The sequence below is a fragment of the Anguilla anguilla genome, chromosome 10, assembly GCF_013347855.1.
Source record: "Anguilla anguilla isolate fAngAng1 chromosome 10, fAngAng1.pri, whole genome shotgun sequence".
Taxonomy (NCBI): domain Eukaryota; kingdom Metazoa; phylum Chordata; class Actinopteri; order Anguilliformes; family Anguillidae; genus Anguilla; species Anguilla anguilla.
In genome coordinates this window covers 29,123,578-29,146,295 of record NC_049210.1, presented here as the reverse complement: position 1 = coordinate 29,146,295, position 22,718 = coordinate 29,123,578, and the positions used below count along the sequence as shown (strand labels likewise).

Below are 22,718 nucleotides of genomic sequence, written 5' to 3'. Positions count from 1 at the left end.
CTACTTTGTTCACATTAGAGGTATTTTTAAAACAATTGATTAGAGACATATTTATTTAAGCTTTAATTCACTATATCAAAATTCCAGTGGGTCAAAAGTTTACACCAAGTTGACTGTCTCTTTTAACAGTCTGGGAGATTCCAGATGTAATGACTTTTTAGAAGCTGCTGATTGGCCAATTGTCATAATTAGGAATTAATTGGGAGTTAATTGGCACCTGTGGCTGTATTTAAGGGCCTACCTTTAGAGCCACTGCATTTTTGCCCTTGATACCATGGGAAATTCCAAGCAACTCAGCCAAGACCTCAGGAAAAAAAATTGTGGACCTCCACAAGTCCAGTTCCTCATTAGGAGCAATTTCCAAACAACTGAAGGTACCATGAGCATCTGTACAAACATTTGTATTAAAATATAAAAATCTTGGGACCACACAGACAGACCCTGCATCGTTCAGGAAGGAGGCACAAATTAATTCCCATTGCTCAATGAACTTTGGTCCGAAAGGTTCAACTGAACCCCAAGACAACAACAAAGGAACTGGTGAAGGCATCAGGTACAAAAGTATCTACATCCACCATTAGAAGAAGCCCCTACTCCAAGACCAGCATAAAAAAGCTAGAATGAATTTTTGTAGGTGATCCCCGGGGTGAAGACCTAGCCTTTTAGAGTAGTGTTCTCTGGTCAGATGAAACAAAAAAATTTTGTTTCAACTGTTTGGCCATAATGATCAGCGCTGTGTATGGAGGAAAAAGGGTGAGGCATTTAATCCGAAGAACACAAACTGTGAGGCCTGAGGGTGGCAGCATCATGTTGTGGGGGTGTTTTATTGGAAGAGGGACTGGTGCACTTCAAAAAATAGATGGCATCATGAGGAAGGAGGATTATGTAGAAATACTGAAGCAACACCTCAAGACATCAGCTAGAAAGTTAAAACTTGGTCGCAACTGACTGGGTCAAAAGTCATTACAAAAAGACAAAAAAGTGAAAATATTGGAGTGGCCATCACAAAGCCCTGACCTGAATCCCATAGAAAATTTGCGGACTGAACTGAAAAAGCGTGTCCGAGCAAGGAGGCCCGCAAACCTGACTGAGTATCACCAGTTCTGTAAGGAGGAATGGGCAGAAATTCCGGCATAGTATTGTGACAAGCTTGTGGAAGGCTACGCCAAGTGTTTGATTCAAGTTAAGCAATTAAAAGGCAATGCCACCAAATACTAACAAAATGTATGTAAACTTTTGACCCACTGAAAATATGATATGGGCTAGTACATAAAACTGGAATAAATGTCTCTTAGTTACTATTTAGAAATTCCCTCTTATGGAAATAAAGTAGATACCCTAATTGACTTAACAGGAAATGTATGGTAACATGAAATGTGTGGGGCTGTGAAAAATTGAGTTTGAATGTCTTTTGCCTAGGTGTATGTAAACTTTTGACCTCAACTGTACAGATCACTCCAAGTTGAGTCAGTTTTTATTTAAAAAGCACTTTGGGACCAAAAGTATGGGGACACTACCATCACTGATTGTTTTTATGATTTATCAAGGGCTAATACAATTATGATACTCTGTTTTAACTTATTCAAGCATACATATTTTTTATAAGCAAAAACGTGTGTAGCTATTTATAATGGAAGAACATTAGCAGGAGCGACAACAGATAGAATAGCAGATTCATTCAAGTAGTAGATGGTTTTAGTTGTTAACAGCCCAGATATTTGCATATTGAGCTGTAAGAACATGCATTGATTGGTATAAACAGTGTGACGAATAGAGAAATACTGGCCGACAAACAAGCATGCGCTAAATCTTTATATTGATCATCCTTGCTACTTTGCAAAGCCTACACAGCTGTAGTAATGAGGTGCATGAGATTAGATGGGCTTCCGCAACACCGCCCCACTCAAATTCAGGAGATATACACTGCATACAGTATTGTTGCCAGTTTTGAGTGTTTCATGCATTATGGTGGCCAGCTGAGTTTCAGAAAGTTGTATTGTGTTTCATCTGTGATCACACATAAATTTATTAGATTATTCAGGGGATTTATGAAACCATGACGCTGTACATCTTACCATGGCACAGCACCATGGTTTGATTGCCGATCGCCGATCCCATACTTGGCCGCTCGAAACAAACAACCGATTGAGCAACCCTAGGTGGTATCCTTATCATGGCAAGGGTCCGACAGACAAAATACATAATAGTGTTTAGTCCCAAAAGCTTGCTAACTCTGATAAACGTTAATATTTCCATTGTTTATTCAGCAGTTCTCCAGAGGAATTATTGTTTGTTTCTGCCATTGCATGCATGCTGTAAGTACTGTGTACATAGAAGTCTTATTTCTTGTTTGTAAAGATTAGAACATGCCCATGAGCACACCTACAAGGTTCACTGACCACTACTGGCCAAGCCGTTCCCCAGTGTAGCTAATGGCCGTATGCATGCGGCAATGAAATTGCATTCATAACCATGTGTAGTTTGGCTTGTATGAAAGGACACGCATCGTTTATCTTGTGTAAACAAACCTCAACTTTTTCAGTGAGCATGCAGAGAACGGCAACAAAAGGTTCATCAGACATTATGCCTAAAAAGGTTGTTGTTTTGCAACAAAAAATTATTTTGCCATGCCCAAGTCTAAACAGGAGACCCCATAAGGCCATAAGGTCTTGGAAGAAATCGCTCAGCTGAGTAAATATTTCTGAGGACAACAGTTAAAACACCACAGCAGAGGTCTGTTCAGTGAAGTATTTTTATCTGATTTTACATTGGTGAGCATCTTAATAAATTTTCATTCAGTGTGCTTATAAATAAGGAGTAGACATGATTTTGAATGATAAATGTGGCATGAAATTGTGGGATGTGTTTGACATGTTGATGGGGTTCGTGCATTTGACAAATCAGTGGACCTCAATCAATGGACTAGTAAACTAGATAGCTGATGTAGCTAGGGTGCAATAAGAGAGGTTTTCCTGCTGTTTGAATCACATGTGACTGGAAGACTTCTAATATTGATGTTGCAACACTGGAAACAGTTCCTCAGATGAGATTAACCTGTGCAGATGGGTGGGTTAACTTGTTTAAACATGTCGTAACATGCTCAGCAGTTACTGCCATATCTTTTTTAACCTTTATTTAACCTGTAAAAACCCCATTGACATCAAAATCTCTTTTGCAAGGGGAACCTAACACAAAGTTACACTAGACAGTATACAAACAAGTTGGAGACAGAGAGACAGCAGCAGTGTAACAGTAATTGAAAGCAGTGCAGAGATTATAAACATGAGCATATTTCCGTCACAGTCATGAATTACATGTTTGAAGTCAGGAATTGAAAGTAATTTGTCATGTTTAAGATTTTTTTAAAGATTGTAAGGTGCAAAATATCTGAGACCCAGCTAAAGTGAGTTTTGTGAGCAGTAACTAGACTCCAGCTGCAGACAAAACTCAGCTGCAGACAATAGTTTTTCCAGGGATTTCTGTCCCTGTCTGTTTTATCTTTCTTTCAGTTTTCTCATCCTTCTTTTACTTCCTGCTATCTCTAGGTCACCAAAGCTCTTTAGCTTTTTCTTCATATCCATACCTGTTACTTTCAGTTTCCTCTGCTAATTTCTTTCCATCTCTTGTGTCTTGAAGAACGCTGCTTGTAAATTAATAGAATTTCTGGTATGTGCTATGGCCTCCTTGTCAGAATACACTGACTGATTGTTGGCCTGTCTCTCAATGTAAGTGGTGTTTCTGGGTTTGCTTGTGCAATTGTCAATGTGTGTATGCATACACAGCCTTATCTCAAACCCTAATATTCGCTGCCTTGTCACTTTGCAAAGTCTCTCTCTCACATATATACACACACACTATTTATCCCTCACTCCTCTATATGTTCTCAAGAACCACACACAACCACAACACACAGAAAAACAGACACCCTATCCCACTCTTCTGCGTGTTCTAAAGAACCACATTGCCAACCAGGAAATGATGCCATCTTCATGTAACATCTGTTTATTGAAATGGGTTTTTTTTGCCCATAAAATGTGAAAACTTATCATGATCTGATAGGATTTTTATATTTGCAGACGTTGCTTCATAATTTCAAACTACTTTCCTAATGGCTATTTTGCGTCCTGCGACTTGGGTTACAACAGTGAATATGTACGGATTCCTAGACGTGCTGATAGCGACCACCCTTTCTCATATTAACCTCAAATACGCAAGACAGGACACTTAAACAGTATGCTAGAAAATTTATGTTGAGTTCCATTCATATGGGGTGGTTGATACACGTCCCCTTAGCAACCAAAAGCTAGCACTGGACCACCTCTGACTTATTTGCCAGCACAGAAAAAAATCGCGAAAGTACTGAAAAAATAACCACTGGAGGATAATAAGGACATTTTTTCCTACATAACTAGGTACAGGTTGTTCCTGATATTTCGCTTTTTTCATATATAGTTGCAAATCAGTTTACGTTTTCCTGTCTATCGAACGAAGGTGGTCGATTAATAGGCGCTCTCACTCTACCTGGCGGTCAGTTTTAATTGTTCTTGGTTGGTCACGATAATCCCGCCCCCAGCCCCTGACGTAAGCGGTTCTTGGTTCTAGACCAGCCAAGTGTTGGTGCCGCATTGGAACCAGTTTTCCTGGCCGAGAGCTGGTTCTTTTGCTGTCAAAACGTGAAGAACTGGTTCGAGATTAGGCACCGGCTCCTACCGGCCCTCGAAATGCCTTGGTGGAAAAGGGGTAATAGAGAGAATATCTCTGACTCAGAGCTCCCTTCCTCCACATTCACACTCTGACAGTAGCTGCAAGCAAGTCATAAACCCCCCCACACACACAACTGCAGTATGCAGTTCCTGAGCCTTAATCTATAGCTATATTCTGTTTTCTACAGGTATGATGGCCTTGCAAATCGATTCATTCTTCATTAAAATAACTAAATTGAACTTAAATTTAAAAAATATCCCTGACCCCTGGAATACATCAAAAGAACAATATGGATATGAATTTCTGTATGCATTAGGCTATGAGACTTCCTAAAACACTTTCATGTAAAGAAGGGGTCCTTTGAGTAAGTGATTTCTCAGCAGCTAAATGTAACTTAGTTAAAATTTAATTTCCATGTATAGCATGTGTTATCTGCTGTAAACTACAGCAAAAACTGTAACGCTTTCACTTTTTATGCAGGTGACCTTTTGAAACATGAAAAGATATACCATTGTAAGAACAAAAATTTCTCTGTGGCGAGAAATAAAAATGTATATTCAAAATAATATGATTTGGTCAGTATTTGACTTCCCTAAATCAACCAGTCTGCGCATCAATAGATGTTCCAGATCCCTAGCCAAGAAAGTGTATTGTATTGTCAAGTCGCCTTACTTTGAATAGTTCTTGATTACCCACTGCCAGCGGCTATTGTATAATTGAGTACTATGCTGATCAGTGGTGACAAGTTGTCGCTTATGCTTATAACCTGCATTGTCCTGATGATAAGTTGATCAGAACTACCTGGGCGGCAGGCATGGTTGATGTGCTAGTGTTTGAAACTTGAGTGGATAATCTTACATGATCCATAAGGGCTAGTGTAAATTTCTTCGATCAGCTTTGTTGGGCAGCGGTTCATATTATGGTCCTGATTATAAATGTATCAAAGCTTTTGAATAAATTATTGTAGCATCACTATCACAACTTCACTTCTAACAATCCTGGTAAGAAAATTATGCTATCATCGTAAGTTTGTAGTACACAGTTACTAGTTCACAATTAAAGTAAGTGTTCAAAACCGCAGGAAGCATTGCCATGTTGCGTGGTCTTCTAAAACCGGAGAGAAATAACATGTTAGTTTTCCTGGCTAGCAATGCGTAAAACAAGACGAAATGCAGACACTATTGAAGTAGTTAGCATTTAGCTTGGAGAAAAAAAAAAATCTAATTTTAGCATGTGATTTGATTTGATTTAATGTTTTGTTGTTTATATATCCATGTTTCTTAATTATTCAGCTGTTTTTTTTTAACTAAAGGAAGCAGTTCTAAGGCGACTGCAATTCTAGATTAATGCGGCCACCGGGCCACACGTGGTAATTATTTATGTTCACGTTGTCATGATTCCACTACCCATCCATCATTCATCCATTATCTACACCCGCTTATCCTGAGCAGGGTTGTGGGGGGTTCTGGAGCCTATCCCGGCGTGCGTTGGGCGAGAGGCAGGAATACACCCTGGACAGGCCACCAATCTATCGCAAGGCACACACACCATTCATTCACACCTATGGGCAATTTTAGGGTCTCCAATCGGCCTTCCTGCATGTCTTTGGACTGTGGGAGGAAACCAGAGTACCCAGAGGAAACCCAGCGACACAAGGAGAACATGCAAACTCCACACAGAAAGGCCCCAAGCCGAGATTCGAACCCACGACCTTCTTGCTGTGAGGCGACAATGCTACCACAGTACCATCTGCCCCTTGATTCCACTGTAATATTGAAAAAACAATAATATCGATAATCTCCATATTTCTCAGTCATATCAACAATATGAAAATGGGACATCTTGACAACCCTGGTCAGCTTAGACTTGCTGTACAGCCTCGAATACCAGCTATTTGTGACATTTGCAGTTATCATCATGCTTCCACTTTTCAGAAAAATAAGCCTGCCATTTCTTTTTTTTAACCTGGCTTTGATCCTCCACAGTTATCTTTTGTCTTCCTCCTTTCGACAGGCCTGTTTTTTCTTTACCCTATTGATGTGTCACTACATCTTTGACAGCAGACTAGTGTGAGATATAATTTTGGCTATGATTATATCTTTATAAATGGCTAGTGTTCGGTTTCCTCTGGATACACTGCTCTATTTTGCCAAATCACTAGGCTTGATCTTAAGCTGATCAAAGTTCTTGTTGTGTATGAAGTCTTGTTTTACTCCTCTTGGTGGAAATTTTAACTTGTTAATTTTTTGGAAATATTATCTCTTTTTCAGCACATTTGGGGAGCTGAAGACTGTGCGCTTACCCAGGAAAGTTGGTGGGACAGGGTCACATCGGGGGTTTGGGTTTGTGGATTTCCTCACCAAACAGGACGCCAAGGTGAGCAGGCAAAATGTCTGTCTCCCAACTATTCAGTTTGCCATCCTGGCAACATCTTTGTTGTCGGCTGGTGCATCATTCCTACTACTCGTGATAATTCTATGTAATTAACTTGTTTATTGCTCATACAATGCAAGATAGTTTAAAGGCTTCCGTTTAAGCATCATGATCCGGTGGTCTTGTGCTTTTGACATAAAAAAATAATAACCCTTAGCTTTTCCATAATGATTATGTAAAAAGATCAATTATGTACGGTATGTGTCTGTGTAACGTTGATTAGGTGTTATAGTTTAACAGAAAATGCTCATGTTGATGTGTGGGTATGGAATATCAGATGGGGGAGTAGGTGGGCCATGTATTTTGTGGTGTAGAAAGAACCAGGATAATAAAAATAAGTATTTCACACTTCATTACTATTTCTTTATGTATTACGGTTTATGTATTATGAGTCTTTTTAATCTTGAGTGCTCAATATAAGTAAGAGTGTTGTATTGTGCCTATGTGGGATGTTCCATTTAATGTTTTCAAGAATACAATATAGTTCTTCCAAAAAGACTGGCAGAGGCTTTAGTACCACTCTATGCAACCTGTGGACAGTTCCAGCATCCTGTAAAAATCTTTCAATTGGTGCATGTTAATTGTTTGATCCCCTTTTCTTTCTTTCTGCAGAAAGCTTTTACTGCTCTGTGCCATAGTACCCATCTTTACGGCCGGCGTCTAGTTCTGGAGTGGGCTGATTCAGAGGAGACTGTAGAAACTCTCAGAAGGAAGACAGCCCAACACTTCCATGGTAAGAGACCCTGGGCTTCACCCATCGCCTTACTGTCCTCTTGTGCCCACAGTACCACAAAACTAAATTTCAGTACAGTTACTGTAACATCTGTGCCCCCTGTCCCCCTTTGTAAATGTGGGTTTATATATTCAAAGGTTTTGAAACACTGGTTTTCACACAGTTGCCCCCTCCATTATATCTTCACAAGAATATGTAACCCTGCACAATGACCACACCTTTACATTTGTGCATCGTCTGGAAAAACTAACCCCCACGTGCCTGCACGTCTCCTGTGTTCTGGCACAAAGCCTCATGATTGCAACATGACTCGTTAGTTGTCCCATTTCGCTCTGAATTTACTTTTGGGATAGTGATGTTATAGGTGGGCAAATTAAAAAATGAAATGGGGGGGGGAAGCTATCTTAAGCTAAATGTATATAATATGTAAGAACTCTGGAATGTCCTCCATTTTTTCATATTGGTTCCACTGCCATAAAATTAACTTGCTAACTACTTCATTTTTCATTAAGAACCATGTTTTTATCAAGTCAAATATCAAGTGTTTCAAATAATATTTGTCCTCGATATTGATTGTAAGTCAAGTATACATCAGTGCTTATAGTGGCTAAAATGCATATAACTTAAACGTTCATTTTATGAATTGTGTTCATGACAATTTTTAATTCCATCTACTAGGTAGCAGCCATTTCTTAACATTTGTCAACTAAAAATTCCCACTGCAGGAAAACACTGTCAAGAAACTTAAAAAAATACTATACTCTTTGTTAATGTGCTTACAGCTCCGGGGGAGGGGGTAAAAAATATTCTAATATCAGATCATTCTTGCATTCTAGAACATCTGCATCAACATCAACCTTGAAAAAGCAATGTTGATTAACATCTCATCTCATATTTTAAGGTGATATTTCTCCCTTAAAATTAATACAGTATCTTTAGAATATTTTCCATTAACACCACCATGTCTTGCCCTTATCAGGTTTTGGTTCCATATCCAATGTCTTCATTATGCCTAACTGTTGTTGGCTCCTGTAATTGCATTTGCAGCTGTATTTGTTACTGAGCCACATGCTGCATTAGTAATAGATCTGTCGCAAAGATTACCACTATCTTGAATTGTATGTCACTTGCCAATCAAAAAAGTGTCATGCAAAAGTCCAAAAGTATGTGGACACCTGAACATCACACCCATATTTACTTGTTTAACATGCCATTCCAAAAGCATGGGCATTAATATGGGGTTGGATCCCCCTTTGCTGCTGTAACAGCCTCCACTCATCTGGGAAGGCTTTCTTGTAGATTTTGAAACACGGCTGCGGGGATTCGCTTCCATTCAGCCACAAGAGCATTAGTGAGGTTGGGCACTGGCTCGCACTCAGCATTCCAATTCATCCCAAAGGTATTTGATGGGATAGAGGTCAGGGCTCTGTGCAGGCCAGTTAACTTCTTCTCCACCAAACGATTTCTTTATGGACCTTGCTTTTTGCACTGTGGTATTGTCATGCTGAAACAGGAAAGGGCCTTCCCATTTCATTACATTAATTTAGCAGATTCTTTTATCCAAAGCGACGTACAAAAGTGCATACCAAAGGTCATTGGAACAACTACAAAACACAGGTCCCAAACTGTTGCCACAAAATTGGAAGCACACAATTCTCTAGAATGTCATTGTATGCTGTAACATTAAGATTTCCCTTCACTGGAAATAGGGGGCCTAGCCCAAACCACGAAGAACAGCATTATTCGTCCTCCACCAAACTTTACAGTTGGCACTGTTCGGGCTAGCACAGTTGGCACTATGCATTCCGCCAAACCCAGATTCTTTCGTCAGACTTCCAGATAGTGAAGCGTGATTCATCAATCCAGAGTATATGTTTCCACTGCTCCAGAGTCCAATGGCGGTCTGCTTTGCACCACTCCAGCCAACGCTTAGCATGGCGCTTGGTGATCTTAGGCTTGTGTATGGCTGCTCGGCCATGGAATCCAATTTCATGAAGCTCTTGACCAGCAGTTCTTGTGCTGATGTTGTTTCCAGAGGTAGTTTGGAACTCTGTAGTGTTGCCCCTGAGGATAGATTGTTTTTTATGCGCTACACGTTTCGGCACTCGGTGGTCCCGTTCTGTGAGCTTGTGTGGCCTACCACTTGGCAAGTTGTTGCTCCTAGACGTTTCCACTTCACTTACAGTTGACCGGGGCAGCTCTAGCAGGGCAGAAATTTTACTGAACTGACTTGTTGGAAAGGTGGAATCCTATGACAGTATCACGTTGAAAGTCATTAAGCTATTCAGTATGACCCATTCTACTGCCACTGTTTGTCAATGGAGATAGCATGGCTGTATGGCTGATTTTATGCACCAATGGGTGTGGCAAAAATAGCCAAAACCACTCATTAGAAGGGCTGTTCACATACTTTAACCTCATGGACCCTACTGTACATGCAAAAGGTCATATCACTTAATTCTGTTGGACCTCTATAGCATGAACTTTCTCATTTTGAAACCAGTTGATACATTATTCTTAAATTTGGTGAATGTGCAAGAACAGCTTTGGGGCTTATTTGCCACATTGGGGCACTGTCCAATCACTGTTTATTCATTAGCCTCATTGTGACTAGTGACTATGTATGCTTGTCCCCTATAGTCATGGCTTGCATCTATTTTTATTATTCTGTCTTCTGCAACATTAGGTCATACATTGCAGGGCTCCAGACTAACTTTTTACATTGGTTGCACTTGTGCGACACTTTTTCATTTAGGTGCACCAGCACATAATTTAGGTGCACCCAAAATTTTTCACCGTGCCTTTTGGCGCCGCAATAATACATTTTAAGCGTTACCTTTTTTGCCAGTTTCAACACACATTGGTAATTTCTTAACACATTATGTAAATGATAGTAAACAGGAATAAAGTCGCCGATAAATGTTTTTTCTTTATTTAAATCACAGCACAAACAATAAATCGCAATAACCTCAATTGTTTAAAAAATGAACTTAAGTTAAGTGCTGATGTTTAAAGTGCTTGACAAACTAAATAAATAAATCAAACTCAAATAACTCAAACAAAAGTGTGCGCTGCTCCCGGAGGAGTACAGGGTGCGGTCTCACATATACATGCCTTATTTTTTTTTCCCCACCCACATTCAGCGAAGAAGAATATCAGGGTCAGATCCAATCAGAGACAGAGTAGGGGTGGGTCTTTGCAGAATGCGGGTGGAAAAGAAAAACACTACACACATACACACACTGTACTACGACAGAGTATTAGGGCCACAGTGAGGGGGAAAAATTCTGAGATTTCGAGAATAAGGTCGTAATATTATGAGAATAAAGTCGTAATTGAGAAAAAGTCGTAATATTACGAGAGTAAAGTCGCAATTTAATCAGAATAAAGTCATAATATTTCAAGAAAAAAGTCGCAATATTACGAGAATAAAGTTGTAATGTTACGAGAAAAAATGATAATATTACGTATAAATCGTTAAATTTTGAGAAAAAAACAATTTTTAGGAAAATATATTACCAGCAACCAACAAAACAAGCGAGAGGACAGTCTAATGGCAGCCTGAGCCTACAATTTCCTTCGGAATAGACAGTTTCTTGCACAATCTTTTCAATGCCCTGATACTTATGATAAACCAAAAGATTAAGTATTTTGTTATTTGTGAAACCTATACTATACTAAGTATAACTTCACAAGATGCTCCACCTTCCTCATTTTAACGCAGGCGGCAGGCTGCTCTTCTGATATTTCCCCTCTAAAATAACACGTAACCTAAAATTACAACTTTATTCTTGTAATATTTTGACTTTTTTTCTCGTAAAATTACGACTATTCTCGTAATATTATTACATTTTTCTTGTAAAATTACGACTTTATTCTCATAATATTATGACTTTATTCTCGTAAAATTACGACTATTCTCGTAGTATTACAACCTTATTCTCGAACTCTCTGAATTTTTCTCAATGTGGCCCTAATACTCTGTCGTAACACACAGAAACAGACCTGCTAAATGTCAGGCGCACCGGTGCGACCAATGAAAATGTTTAGTCGCACTTGACAGATTTTTGGTTGCATGTGCGACCAAAATGGTCACACTCTGGAGCCTTGCATTGTGAACTATGGCACATTAATAGAGGGGTTCTCAAAATGGAGTCTTTAAACTCCTGCCCTGTTGAACCTAGAGGCCGGACATCAATATTAGTAGATCCCCCTTACACAGAAAACTTCTATGTGCCATTGGCCATATAGAATTTTTGCCTTTTTTATTTTTATTTTTTTAATCTTTCTGTTTGTATGTCCTTGTACCTTATGGTGGGCAGTTCAAGATGGTGGTGTTTATTTTGACACATGCATCTTTCCCTAATGAGTCATTAAAACAAATGTTTAAATGCATTGTCCCCACAATTTGCACAAGGGTGACATTGTTCCTCAACACAATGACTTTGGCACGGATCTGCTACACTGGGTGACAGTAGGCTCACTGTGTACTCTTTGGCTTCATTATGGCTGTGAGTGCTCGCCACATGCAATCGCTGTTTGCAGCTATTTAGGAGTTTGCAAAAACCAATGGTATTGTTTGAAATTTGTCCTCCTGAAGCTCAGAGAATTTCATCAGCGATTTGGTCGGGGATCAGCATGGTCCGAGAGCAATAAGGAGCAGGTGGGGACGTGCAGCATGGCAGGAAAAGCTCAGACAGTGATCGATTCCCTCTCTATGTTTGTTTAGAGAGATATTCCGGGTGTAGTTATTGTGCCCTGATCCATGCTTTCTCATGTCAGAATCAACATAAACATTTGATACTTCCTGGACTGGTCGTTACACTGAGATTGGCCTGACAGTGACTGCAGTTTAATATACTTGCATTTACATGCACGCACTCACACATGCACATGCGCTCCAGACTTCATTGTGCAAAGTATGGAGCTCCTCACAACAGATCATTGTACATTCTGTGGAGGATCACCACAGACTGAATGGAAATATTCCAAAATCAAACTTTCTGTTGTTTCTGATAGGAAAAATGCACATACAGTCAGGTCCAGAAATATTTGGACATTAACAAGGTTATTATGTTAGCTGTCTACCACAGCATATTGGAGTTGAAATTAAATAATGAGCTCGAAGTGCAGACCTTCAGCTTTAATTTGAAGGTATTTACATCCAAATCGGGTGAACGGTGTTGGAATTACAGCACTTTTTATATGTGGCCCCCCCCTTTTTAAGGGACCAAAGGTAATTGGACAATTGGCTGCTCAGCTGTTCCATGGCCAGGTGTGTGTTATTCCCTCATTATTTCATTTACAAGTAAGCAGATAAAAGGTCTAGAATTGATTTCAAGTGTGGCATTTGCATTTGGAATCTGTTGCTGTTAACTCTCAATATGAAGTCCAAAGAGCTGTCACTTGCGGTGAAGCAAGCCATCATTAGGCTGAAAAAAAAAAACAAAAAACCCATCAGAGAGATAGCAAAAACATTAGGTGTGGCCAAATCAACTATTTGGTACATTCTTAAAAAGAAAGAACGCACTGGTGAGCTTAGGAACACCATAAGGCCCTGAAGACCACGGAAAACAACTGTGGTGGATGACAGAAGAATACTTTCCCTGGTGAAGAAAAACCCCTTCACAACAGTTGGCCAGATCAAGAAACACCCTCCAGGAGGTAGGCGTATCTGTGTTAAAGTCAACAATCAAGAGAAGACTTCACCAGAGTAAATACAGAGGATTTACCACAAGATGTAAACCATTGGTAAGCCTCAAAAACAGGAAGACCAGATTAGAGTTTGCCAAAAAAACATCTAAAAAAGCCTGTACAGTTCTGGAACAGATGAGACAAAGGTCAACTTGTACCAGTCCAGAATGATGGGAAGAGAAGAGTATGGAGAAGGGAAGGAACTGCTCATTATCCAAAGCATACCACCTCATCTGTGAAGCATGGTGGAGGTAGTGTTATGGCATGGGCATGTATGGCTGCCACTGGAACTGGTTCCCTTGTATTTATTGACCGATGCATCTGAATGTGCTCTACAACTTTGCTATTGGGACGACCTATGTCCGCCATATTGTTTGCCCACCATTTGGACTTTTTTATTAGTTGCGGTGCGGAAGAGCTGTAGCTCCACATCTAAAGTGTTACGACATCTAGTAAACTCCTTTACGGCAAGCGGCTAGAAGACATCCATGGCGACGCAACTAAGTAATCCGACACCATCGGGTCTAGTTTTTATCAGTGAGGGGAGGGTCTATTATCTTTCACCACTCAAATCGTATTCCGTCATAGCAACAAGATAAACCCAACAATAGCCCTAAGATATGCCAATATGGCAGTGAAAACGCTGCTCACTGAGTAACGAAATAAACGAGACAACATTTTAAAAAATGATACCATGTCATTCTACAGTCAATATCTGGGACTAAATATTGAATAAATACACAATACAGTTGGTTTTACGCGTAGAGATGTCTCTTTTGAGACTGAGTGGTCATATATTGTCTTGGACAATCCGTTTGTGAAATATACGCGCATCTGTGATGCCTGGGTACCTTCAAAAATAGCTGTGCATAATACCACACGTGTTGTTTAAGGCGTTGCCGCCATTTTTAGTACAGCCTGGTTTGATTGACAGTTCATTTATTCGGTAGGTGAGAGTAGGCTATAAGCTTTCTAACGATGTATAACATGTTTGATTTTGCTTTTGGAATAGCGTGTTATAGGTCAGCGTATCTGAAAATTTTCTTATCATCGCATTCACTTAGGCATTCACTCTGGGGTAGCAGTAAAAGATGCTGCACCTAACGAAATGTTGTCAACGATTTTTCATAATTTCTTGGAAAATACTATTATTGTTGAGGACTTCTGGGCATAGCTAAGCCATATGTTTGCTGATAGACCTATCTGACATTGTTTTCTGGAGCAAAACAGAAGCGAATAGGACTGATTTACTATCTCTGTCTCCATCTACTGAACACAGATAAAATTTCATCATTGCTATGTAAGTATTACTGCTGAAAATATTTTGGTTTGTTCCGTTGCTACCATAATATGACAAACTTTCTTGTACCTACAGCTGCAGTTTCTCGCTGCAATTACTAATATTGAATATAAACAAAAGACGCAATTTATGCAGTAGTCTGCAAATGTCGGAATAAATAGTACGGTACTGTGCGGGCAGCACGCAGGTAGCAGGGATGGCGAGTTGATATTTTGTTTTTTGTTTCGTTTTTTTCAATGTCGTATTTATCATTTGAAATATGTATTATTATTCTATCTGTCTCTGAGGCGCTCTGAAATGTGCATTCTCTGCTAAGCTGAGCAATGGATTGGAATATGTGTCTGACGCACGGTATACCAAAACTTCAGCACCTTTTCGGTACTTAAAAAAAACAAAATGGTTCGGTATTAGAATATTCCGACATTCGGTACTTTTAGGTCAAATGTAAAAGCCAGGGAAATGTGTCTCCCACATTACTGAGTGAGAGGGTTAAAGGTGTAATATGTCAAAATCTTCACTAGATGGCAGTAGCAACTAAGGTAGCCAAGTCAGGTGATGTGCGCTTGTGCAGTCTCCTCGTTGATACAGTGCAAGCTTCAACTCAGTACACTTCAGTAGCAATAGGTGTTCTAATTTGGAAATATTTTATTATAGGAAGATGCTGTATTGTTATTGAAATATGCTGTTTTTAGATCTATTTAAAAGTGAAAGACCTGTTTAAAGATTATTTCATTTACAATTGTTTAATTTAGGAAATATATTTAATACATTTTTCTATTAGTGTTGTAACACTATAGGCCTATGGTTATTAGTATGTTTAACAGGCTTCAACTTAAAGGTTATTAATTAAACCAGGTTGTTAATAAACCGTGAATTAGAAAATGAGGTGTCAACCCTTGTGGACATTATGTTTCTGATCTATTAAGGTAATTTCAGTATTGTTAGGTACCGAGTATCGTATCAGTATCATTTAAGTTTCAAGTATCGTTTCAGTATCGAGTATCGTGATACTAAACCTGGTATCGGGATCAAAGTCAAAAGTTTGGTATCGTGACAACACTATTCTGACGCCTTTTTTAGTTGCAGCGCGGAAGCTCTGCAACTCTACATACACTCCGGGCCATCTATGTGTTACGACATGCCATCTAAGTGTTACAACATAGTAAAGGCCTTTACGGCAAGTGGCTAGGACACATCCATGGCGATGCAACTAAGTAATCCAACAGCATCTCTTAGCACAAAATTGGCCGTTAGTTATCAATATTTTATACAATCATCATGAAATTCAGTAGATATGTTTGGTAAAGGTATATATGATCATGAGGACAAAACCATTTTAAAATCGCTCCATAGGGGGCGTGTAGCAGCCAATAATGTAATAACTGCCAATAACGTAATAATTTTTCCGTTCTTAATGTAATAAAAGCCGATAATGTAATAACTGACCAATAATTTAATACATTTTCTGAACCAATAACGTAATAACTTTTTGCGTATAATGTAATAAGTTATTACATTATTGGCTGGTTATTACATTATTAGCTGGGTTTTTAAATAAATCATAAAAAATGTAATAACAGGAGCCGATAATGTAATAATATACTTATATCGCTTTAAGTTTTATTTAGTGGCTATAAAGTGTCACACTTCTATGACACTTACCCTTGCTTCCTCTTTCAAATAGCTGCTCAAAAACCTGACCACACGCGCGCGTGCGCGCGCACGCACAACACACACACACCTACTCTCTCTCTAGGAATTATGACTATTTATTTGTTTGTGGTGCTTGGTTAGACTTATCTCCAGCCCTGCCTTCTACTCCTTAACCATTTGAGTACCAAATGAAGTGCGAGCACATATGTTTGCAAACACAGACAATTACTCTTATGTCATATAATATGAAATCTATACCTCTTTGAAGATGCTTTGTCCACGAATACAAAGACCACCATTTCTTTTCATGAAAAATGTCATCTTTAATTAAATGTATTTAAATAACTTTTTCAAGCAAACTGTTTCAACCACACTATTATAGCTATTCAGCACTCTCTCTCTCTAGGCTATATATACCAAACCTGACTCCTGAAAGGTTACATGAAAATGTATTACCAAATCAGAATCCTTGCCCTATTGACATCCCTGGCTATTTGAATACAGTCTTGACAAGCTCAACAAAGAGTCTAAAACCGAAGCAAATGATATCTATAGTTCATTCTTTTTTATTTTTGCCATTTTCTCCAATTTTAGTCGTTATACCAATTCTCTGTGTGTATCACAGTCCTGGTCGATGCGCTATCCTCTGTTGGTCTGGGGAGGGTGTAGACTACCACATGCCTCTGATACATGTAGAGTCGCCAACTGCTTCTTTTCACCTGACAGTGAGGCAGAGGTGGGAGTAAGTCACACTTGTGCAAGTCACAAGCAAGTCTCAAGTCTTAACCTTCAAGTCTCAAGCAAGTCCCATGTCACTGTGTTTAGACTCAAGCAAGTTAAGTTGAGTCACCATGAAAGAAGTGCTTAAAACAAGAGAGAAAGGGGCACAATGGCAAGCCATGTCATAAGAAAACTGCACCTGTTCGTGAGTTAGTTAGTTTCTACAACTAGGGATGGGCATGGTTCGGATTTTATCAATACCAATACCACTATTGATACTGCTTATCAATACCAATACTTATCGATACTCTTATCGATACTTCCTAATTTGGTGTGCAAAAGACATGTTTTTAAAATAATTATCAGTACTACTTTTATATTAGTTTGGGCAAAAAATATTTAACAAAGTAGTTCTGTTGATAAAATGACACATATTGTTTTCTGAGACAAAACATGATGCTGGGACCAATGGTATAGATACTGTAAATGTAATGTGTATCAAGAGAATGTTTAGTTCTTTAAAAAAAGGGACGGTAAACCATCCTTTATTATTATGATAAAACTGAAAGATGTGTTACCAAAGTTATCTTTGTAGCTCATGTTATATACTATATTTTACAGTTTAGAATTTTGCATTAAGAGGTTGAAAGTTGAGCACAAGGGATAATAGTGCCAGTTTGGTTGAAGAAGTTATTTAAATACACTTGATTAAAGATTATATTTTTCATGGAAAGAAGTGGTGGTCTTTTTTATTTGAGAACACAGCATCTTCAAAGAGGTATAGATTTCATATTATACAACATAAGAGTAATTGTCTGTGTTTGCAAACATGCGTGCTCCCACTTAATTTGGTACTCAAATGGCAAAGGAGTATAAGGCAGGGCTGGAGATAAGTCCAACCATCAAGTTACACAAACAATTAATTCCTAGAGAGAGAGAGAGAGTAGGTGTGTGTGTGTGTTTTCTCAGAGTTAGGACTAAGATTCAGGGGTCAGGATTGGCCTGGTTTTTGAGCAGCTATTTGAAAGAAGCAACAGTAAGGGTAGGCCTAAGTGTTATGGAAGTCTGACACTTGATAATAAATAAAACTTATACATAGTGATACAAGTATATTATTACATTATCGGCTCCTATTATTACATTTTTAATGATTTTCATTAACCCAGCTAATGTAATAACCAGTCAATAATCTAATAACTTATTACATTATGTGCAAAAAGTTATTACGTTATTGGTTCAGAAATTTTATTACATTATTGGTCAGTTATTACATTATCGGCTTTTATTACATTAAGAACGGAAAAATTATTACGTTATTGGCAGTTATTACGTTATTGGCAGTTATTACATTATTGGCTGCTACAGGGCGCAATAGTGCCAATGCTTGGACCCCTCCCAACGCCGCTTGCGGCTTTAATTTATAAATATGTTAGTTATGATTAATTACTTTTGAGCCCCTAAAATTGGGGGGAGGGGGGGGGCTATGTATAAAAATGGTTGTAATTCCTACGTTCATATAATATCTTTGACAAAACCCTTAAAGCTGACAGTCTACACTTAAATCACATCTTGATTGTTTCATTTCAAATCCATTGTGGTGGCATACAGAGCCAAAATGTTGAAAATTGTGTCACTGTCCAAATACTTATGGACCTGACTGTATAATAGGAATGGTAGTGTTCTACCATTGGCTGGGGTTGATGAGGGCTGCAGTGCAAGTGGTTAAAAGATTCAAAATAAAATGGTCTGCATATTCTTCTCCCCCTAAACCCATCTATTGTTGATGATAAGTTAGTGGGCATGCTGTCACTATTTTGGGACATTTGCCGATTCCCTCTGTTGAAATCCAGTTACACTGCACTGCTGTTCTACCTGTGTGTCTATTCATTACCATGAAGCAAATTATATTTGGTGTGCATACTCTTGGGCCTAAGAGAGGGTTCTCACAGGGTAAATCAGTTCTATAGATTAAAATTCTGTCCTATTCAAGGGGCAACAACTCGCCTCTATGAGTGAAGCCTTTTACCCCAGTGGCTACTGCAGGAACTGCAACGCCTGGTTGCAAAAAGAACTTGAAACTCCGCCCACCCAATGTTAAGTCAATGGGGAAAGCCTGAAAAGAGGCCAATTTTCTCTGACGAAATATGAAGTCAATAAATTTTTTTCACAAGAAATGATGGTTTAACTAGTTAATCCCATCCCTTGTAATGTCTCCCCTGGGTCTGATTTTTTTAAATAATTCCCGCAAAATTCCCAAATCTGGGTTAATTTCAGTGCGCACAATGTGGCTTGTCCTACTACCGTAAGACCATATAAGGATTTTCCCATCCTCGCAGCCAGGCAGAGTGCTTCAGCGGCAGGTGTGATGTCATGTCGTTTTATTCCGATTAACTAGCTACATACGATCTCACCATTTAAAAGTCCAAGGTCCAAAAATGGTGTGTGCTGTGTTCAACTGTACTAACCGCTATTCTAAGGATTCTTCTCTCCAGTTCTTTCAGTTAATACATTTGAGACATTTTCAGATAAACAAGGTTCTATGTCAAAATGCGATTTCTGACCATTTCGGGGTTTCAGTTGATTCTCATAAAGTCTCGTCTTTCATAATTTGTATATGTTGTTGGTGAAATCAGATTTGTGAGTTTTAAAGCTTCTTTAAGAAGACAAGCTAGCAGGATTTACTTTGCTAGGGGGAGCAAGCTTACTGTCTTGCTATCGATCTATCTGTCTATCTAGCTAACTTGCTAGCTAGTTATCTTGTGATATATCTGTCTAGCTATCTAGAGTTCTGTTATGTATCTGTTATCTATCTATATAACTAGTTAGCTAGTGATCTATTTTATCTATTTTTCTATGTAAATATCTTAACACTAAACGTATCTTGTACAATTAACTTTTTTGAAATGTTATGACAGTACGGTTCTGTGGTTGCAAGGCCACGCTTGTCCAGACGTGGCCGTGTCTAATAGTCTATACGTATAGGGCGCATACGCTGTGTGGACGGACAGTCCGCAGTCGTTTGCCCTTTCATAGTCCAGTCGTACCACCGCATACCCAAGCCCTACATTGACTCCATGTGTGTATTCCGCATCACCGCGTGTTTCCGGTGCCACATGAAATGCATGTTGATGTAAAACAGTTTCATACCGAGCCATGATTTGTGTGACACCAGTACGCGTACGCTAGGTACGAGCGGTCACAAAAATTGAGCTTCGCGCGGACATGCCCTGGCAGACGTACGCTGAGGTCCGCTATTTCGTCATTTTGACCGCGCGGACCCCAGCGGAGTCCAGTCCGTGTATGCTACGTTTGGACCATGAATTGGCCTTAAGGTAGTCGGGGTGGATTTTCCTGTAGTCGTGGACTCCAGTCTGTCGCTCCACTGCGCTTGCATTGGTTGCAACGGTCAATGTGGCTGCGCCCTAGTTTGGGCTTCATGCGCCAGTGAGCACTAACCATAGCAAATCAGTGGGTGACATCATGAAGCACTTCGTCCATATTTTTATATGGTCTATGGTCCTATTGAGATCTTTGTTGATACCAAGGGGTTACAGTCAGGTAAATAATTGGAAATTGTGATCACAATCCCTTTGTGCCCTTGACTAAAAGGGTTCATGGTATCTGCATCCACAAACTTATTAGTGCAATTCTACAGCAGTGAAGACAAAATTTAACTGCTCCCTGTGTTGATGCTGTGCCTTGTGTTTCCAGATGCACCTAAGAAGAGGAAGCAGTCAGAGGTGTTGGAGGGGATCCTGGAGGGCTTAGAGAGGGGAGAAGAGGAGAACTGAAGGAAAGAAGCATGACGACAGGAATATATTTACAGACCTAAAAGAACAGTTTGGTTTTAGGGCCTGCTTTAGTGGAAATTTTGCAGAGAATTGAATAAAGCAGGCAAATCATGTGTGCATAGCAGTTGTCATTGGAAATTTAATGGTTTTACAACTGTACAGTTTATAACTTTTGGATAGTAATGCTTTGTAAATGTTTTTAATTTTTATTTTTCCACCAGTGATGTGACCAGTTTCATGGTGTGTGAGCACAGTATACTGCAGTGCAATATCAGGTCATATTTGCAACTGAATTTGTCCCGTTTAAGCAGATTTTAAATTTAATTTAATGTATATTTCTCTAAGAGAATCTTATGTCATAATTTACATTTTTTGAAAAGCGTGTGATTCATTCATGTTTCTTGTGTCATTTGAAAACCCAGTTCTTGTTGTTCTAGCAATAGCATCATGCAAAGCTGTTTATGCCATGAAAAGAATAGTAAAATATGATATGCAAAGTCTCCAAAAGCCATTTACAATCACAAAAATAATTTAACATTGCAAAACTAGAGCAGGGAGAGTTTCATGGAAAACGGTATAAGGCAAGCACTGTTCTCAATGTTTTTGAAGTAGCAGTCAGTAACAGAACTAGCAGTTTTTTAAAAATTGTTCTGTATGCATTTCATTGCCTGTGACTTTAAAGCTGTTTGAGTATATTTGTTGGTTATTTCCCCATTTAAGTCAAAGTCATATGGAATTCTATGCTTTTGCTCCTTTGTCTCCTTTATTGCGCTTTATTGCAGGTGTTTAAGCTGTTACCTGATGACCAACTGCTGCAGTAGAAAGACTTTATGCAGGATATAATTATATTTGGTGATTTAATTTGTTTTCTACTGTAGTCTGTATCCACAAGATTCCTGAAGTCTGAGCTTTCTGAGCCTTCCTTATGAACCATATACTACCAAATCCTGATATGGTATATATATGATATTCATCTATCATCTTCATAGGAATAATAATTTTTAAAAATAAATAAATGTAAATATATATTTATCCACGATATTTCAAACCCCCATGATTCCTTGTGCGAATATGGGTGAAATTTCCGGTATAACGTTACCATGTGTGGGTGTTTATAATATAGGAGCGCATTTGTCGTGTTTGAATAATGAATAACAAGCTATACACTGCGGTTATTTTTCTAACATGATTATGTAACGTTAGCGACGTTATCAATACTTTACTGACATTGATGTAGCTAACGTTAGCTAGCTAAGTTATTAATATGGCAAAGTCAAAGTGTTTTTATTTGTCAAGTGCACAGTATAACACAGGTCATTCTGAGCAAAGAAATTCTTGTGACATGGCAGGCAGCAACTACGTAGAAGCAAGAGCAAAATATCGAAAATATCTAAAATATATCAAAGAAATATCACACATAATAAAAATACACATAATATTAAACATAGTGTTAAATATTAACAGCAAATAAGTACCAGCCTGTACAGATGGGGGATATGGACAGTGGGAATAGGAGTATTAAATATTTAAATATTAACCATATATAAAGTGCAGGAGTGCTGGTGAATATGTGCATAAGATTGTACATTGAACGTACATAGCATACACAGGAGGACATGTGATCAATGTGATCCCAGGGATTTATGTTGCTGGTTGAGAAGCCTGATGGCCTGAGGGAAAAAACTGTTTG

At 38.8% G+C, this 22,718-nt stretch overlaps 1 protein-coding gene across 1 annotated transcript in view; it reads left to right on the top strand.

The window, feature by feature from the left end:
* The window catches only part of rbm19 (RNA binding motif protein 19), an 89,686-nt gene extending 67,797 nt beyond the window's left edge, over positions 1–21,889 (top strand). Inside the window, exons 22-24 of the mRNA XM_035378507.1 lie at positions 6,975–7,080; positions 7,750–7,870; positions 20,949–21,889. Coding sequence (XP_035234398.1) covers positions 6,975–7,080; positions 7,750–7,870; positions 20,949–21,028 — 307 coding nt within the window. The 3' untranslated portion in view covers positions 21,029–21,889. The remainder of the gene's footprint in view (positions 1–6,974; positions 7,081–7,749; positions 7,871–20,948) is intronic.
* Positions 21,890–22,718: the final 829 nt, after the last annotated feature.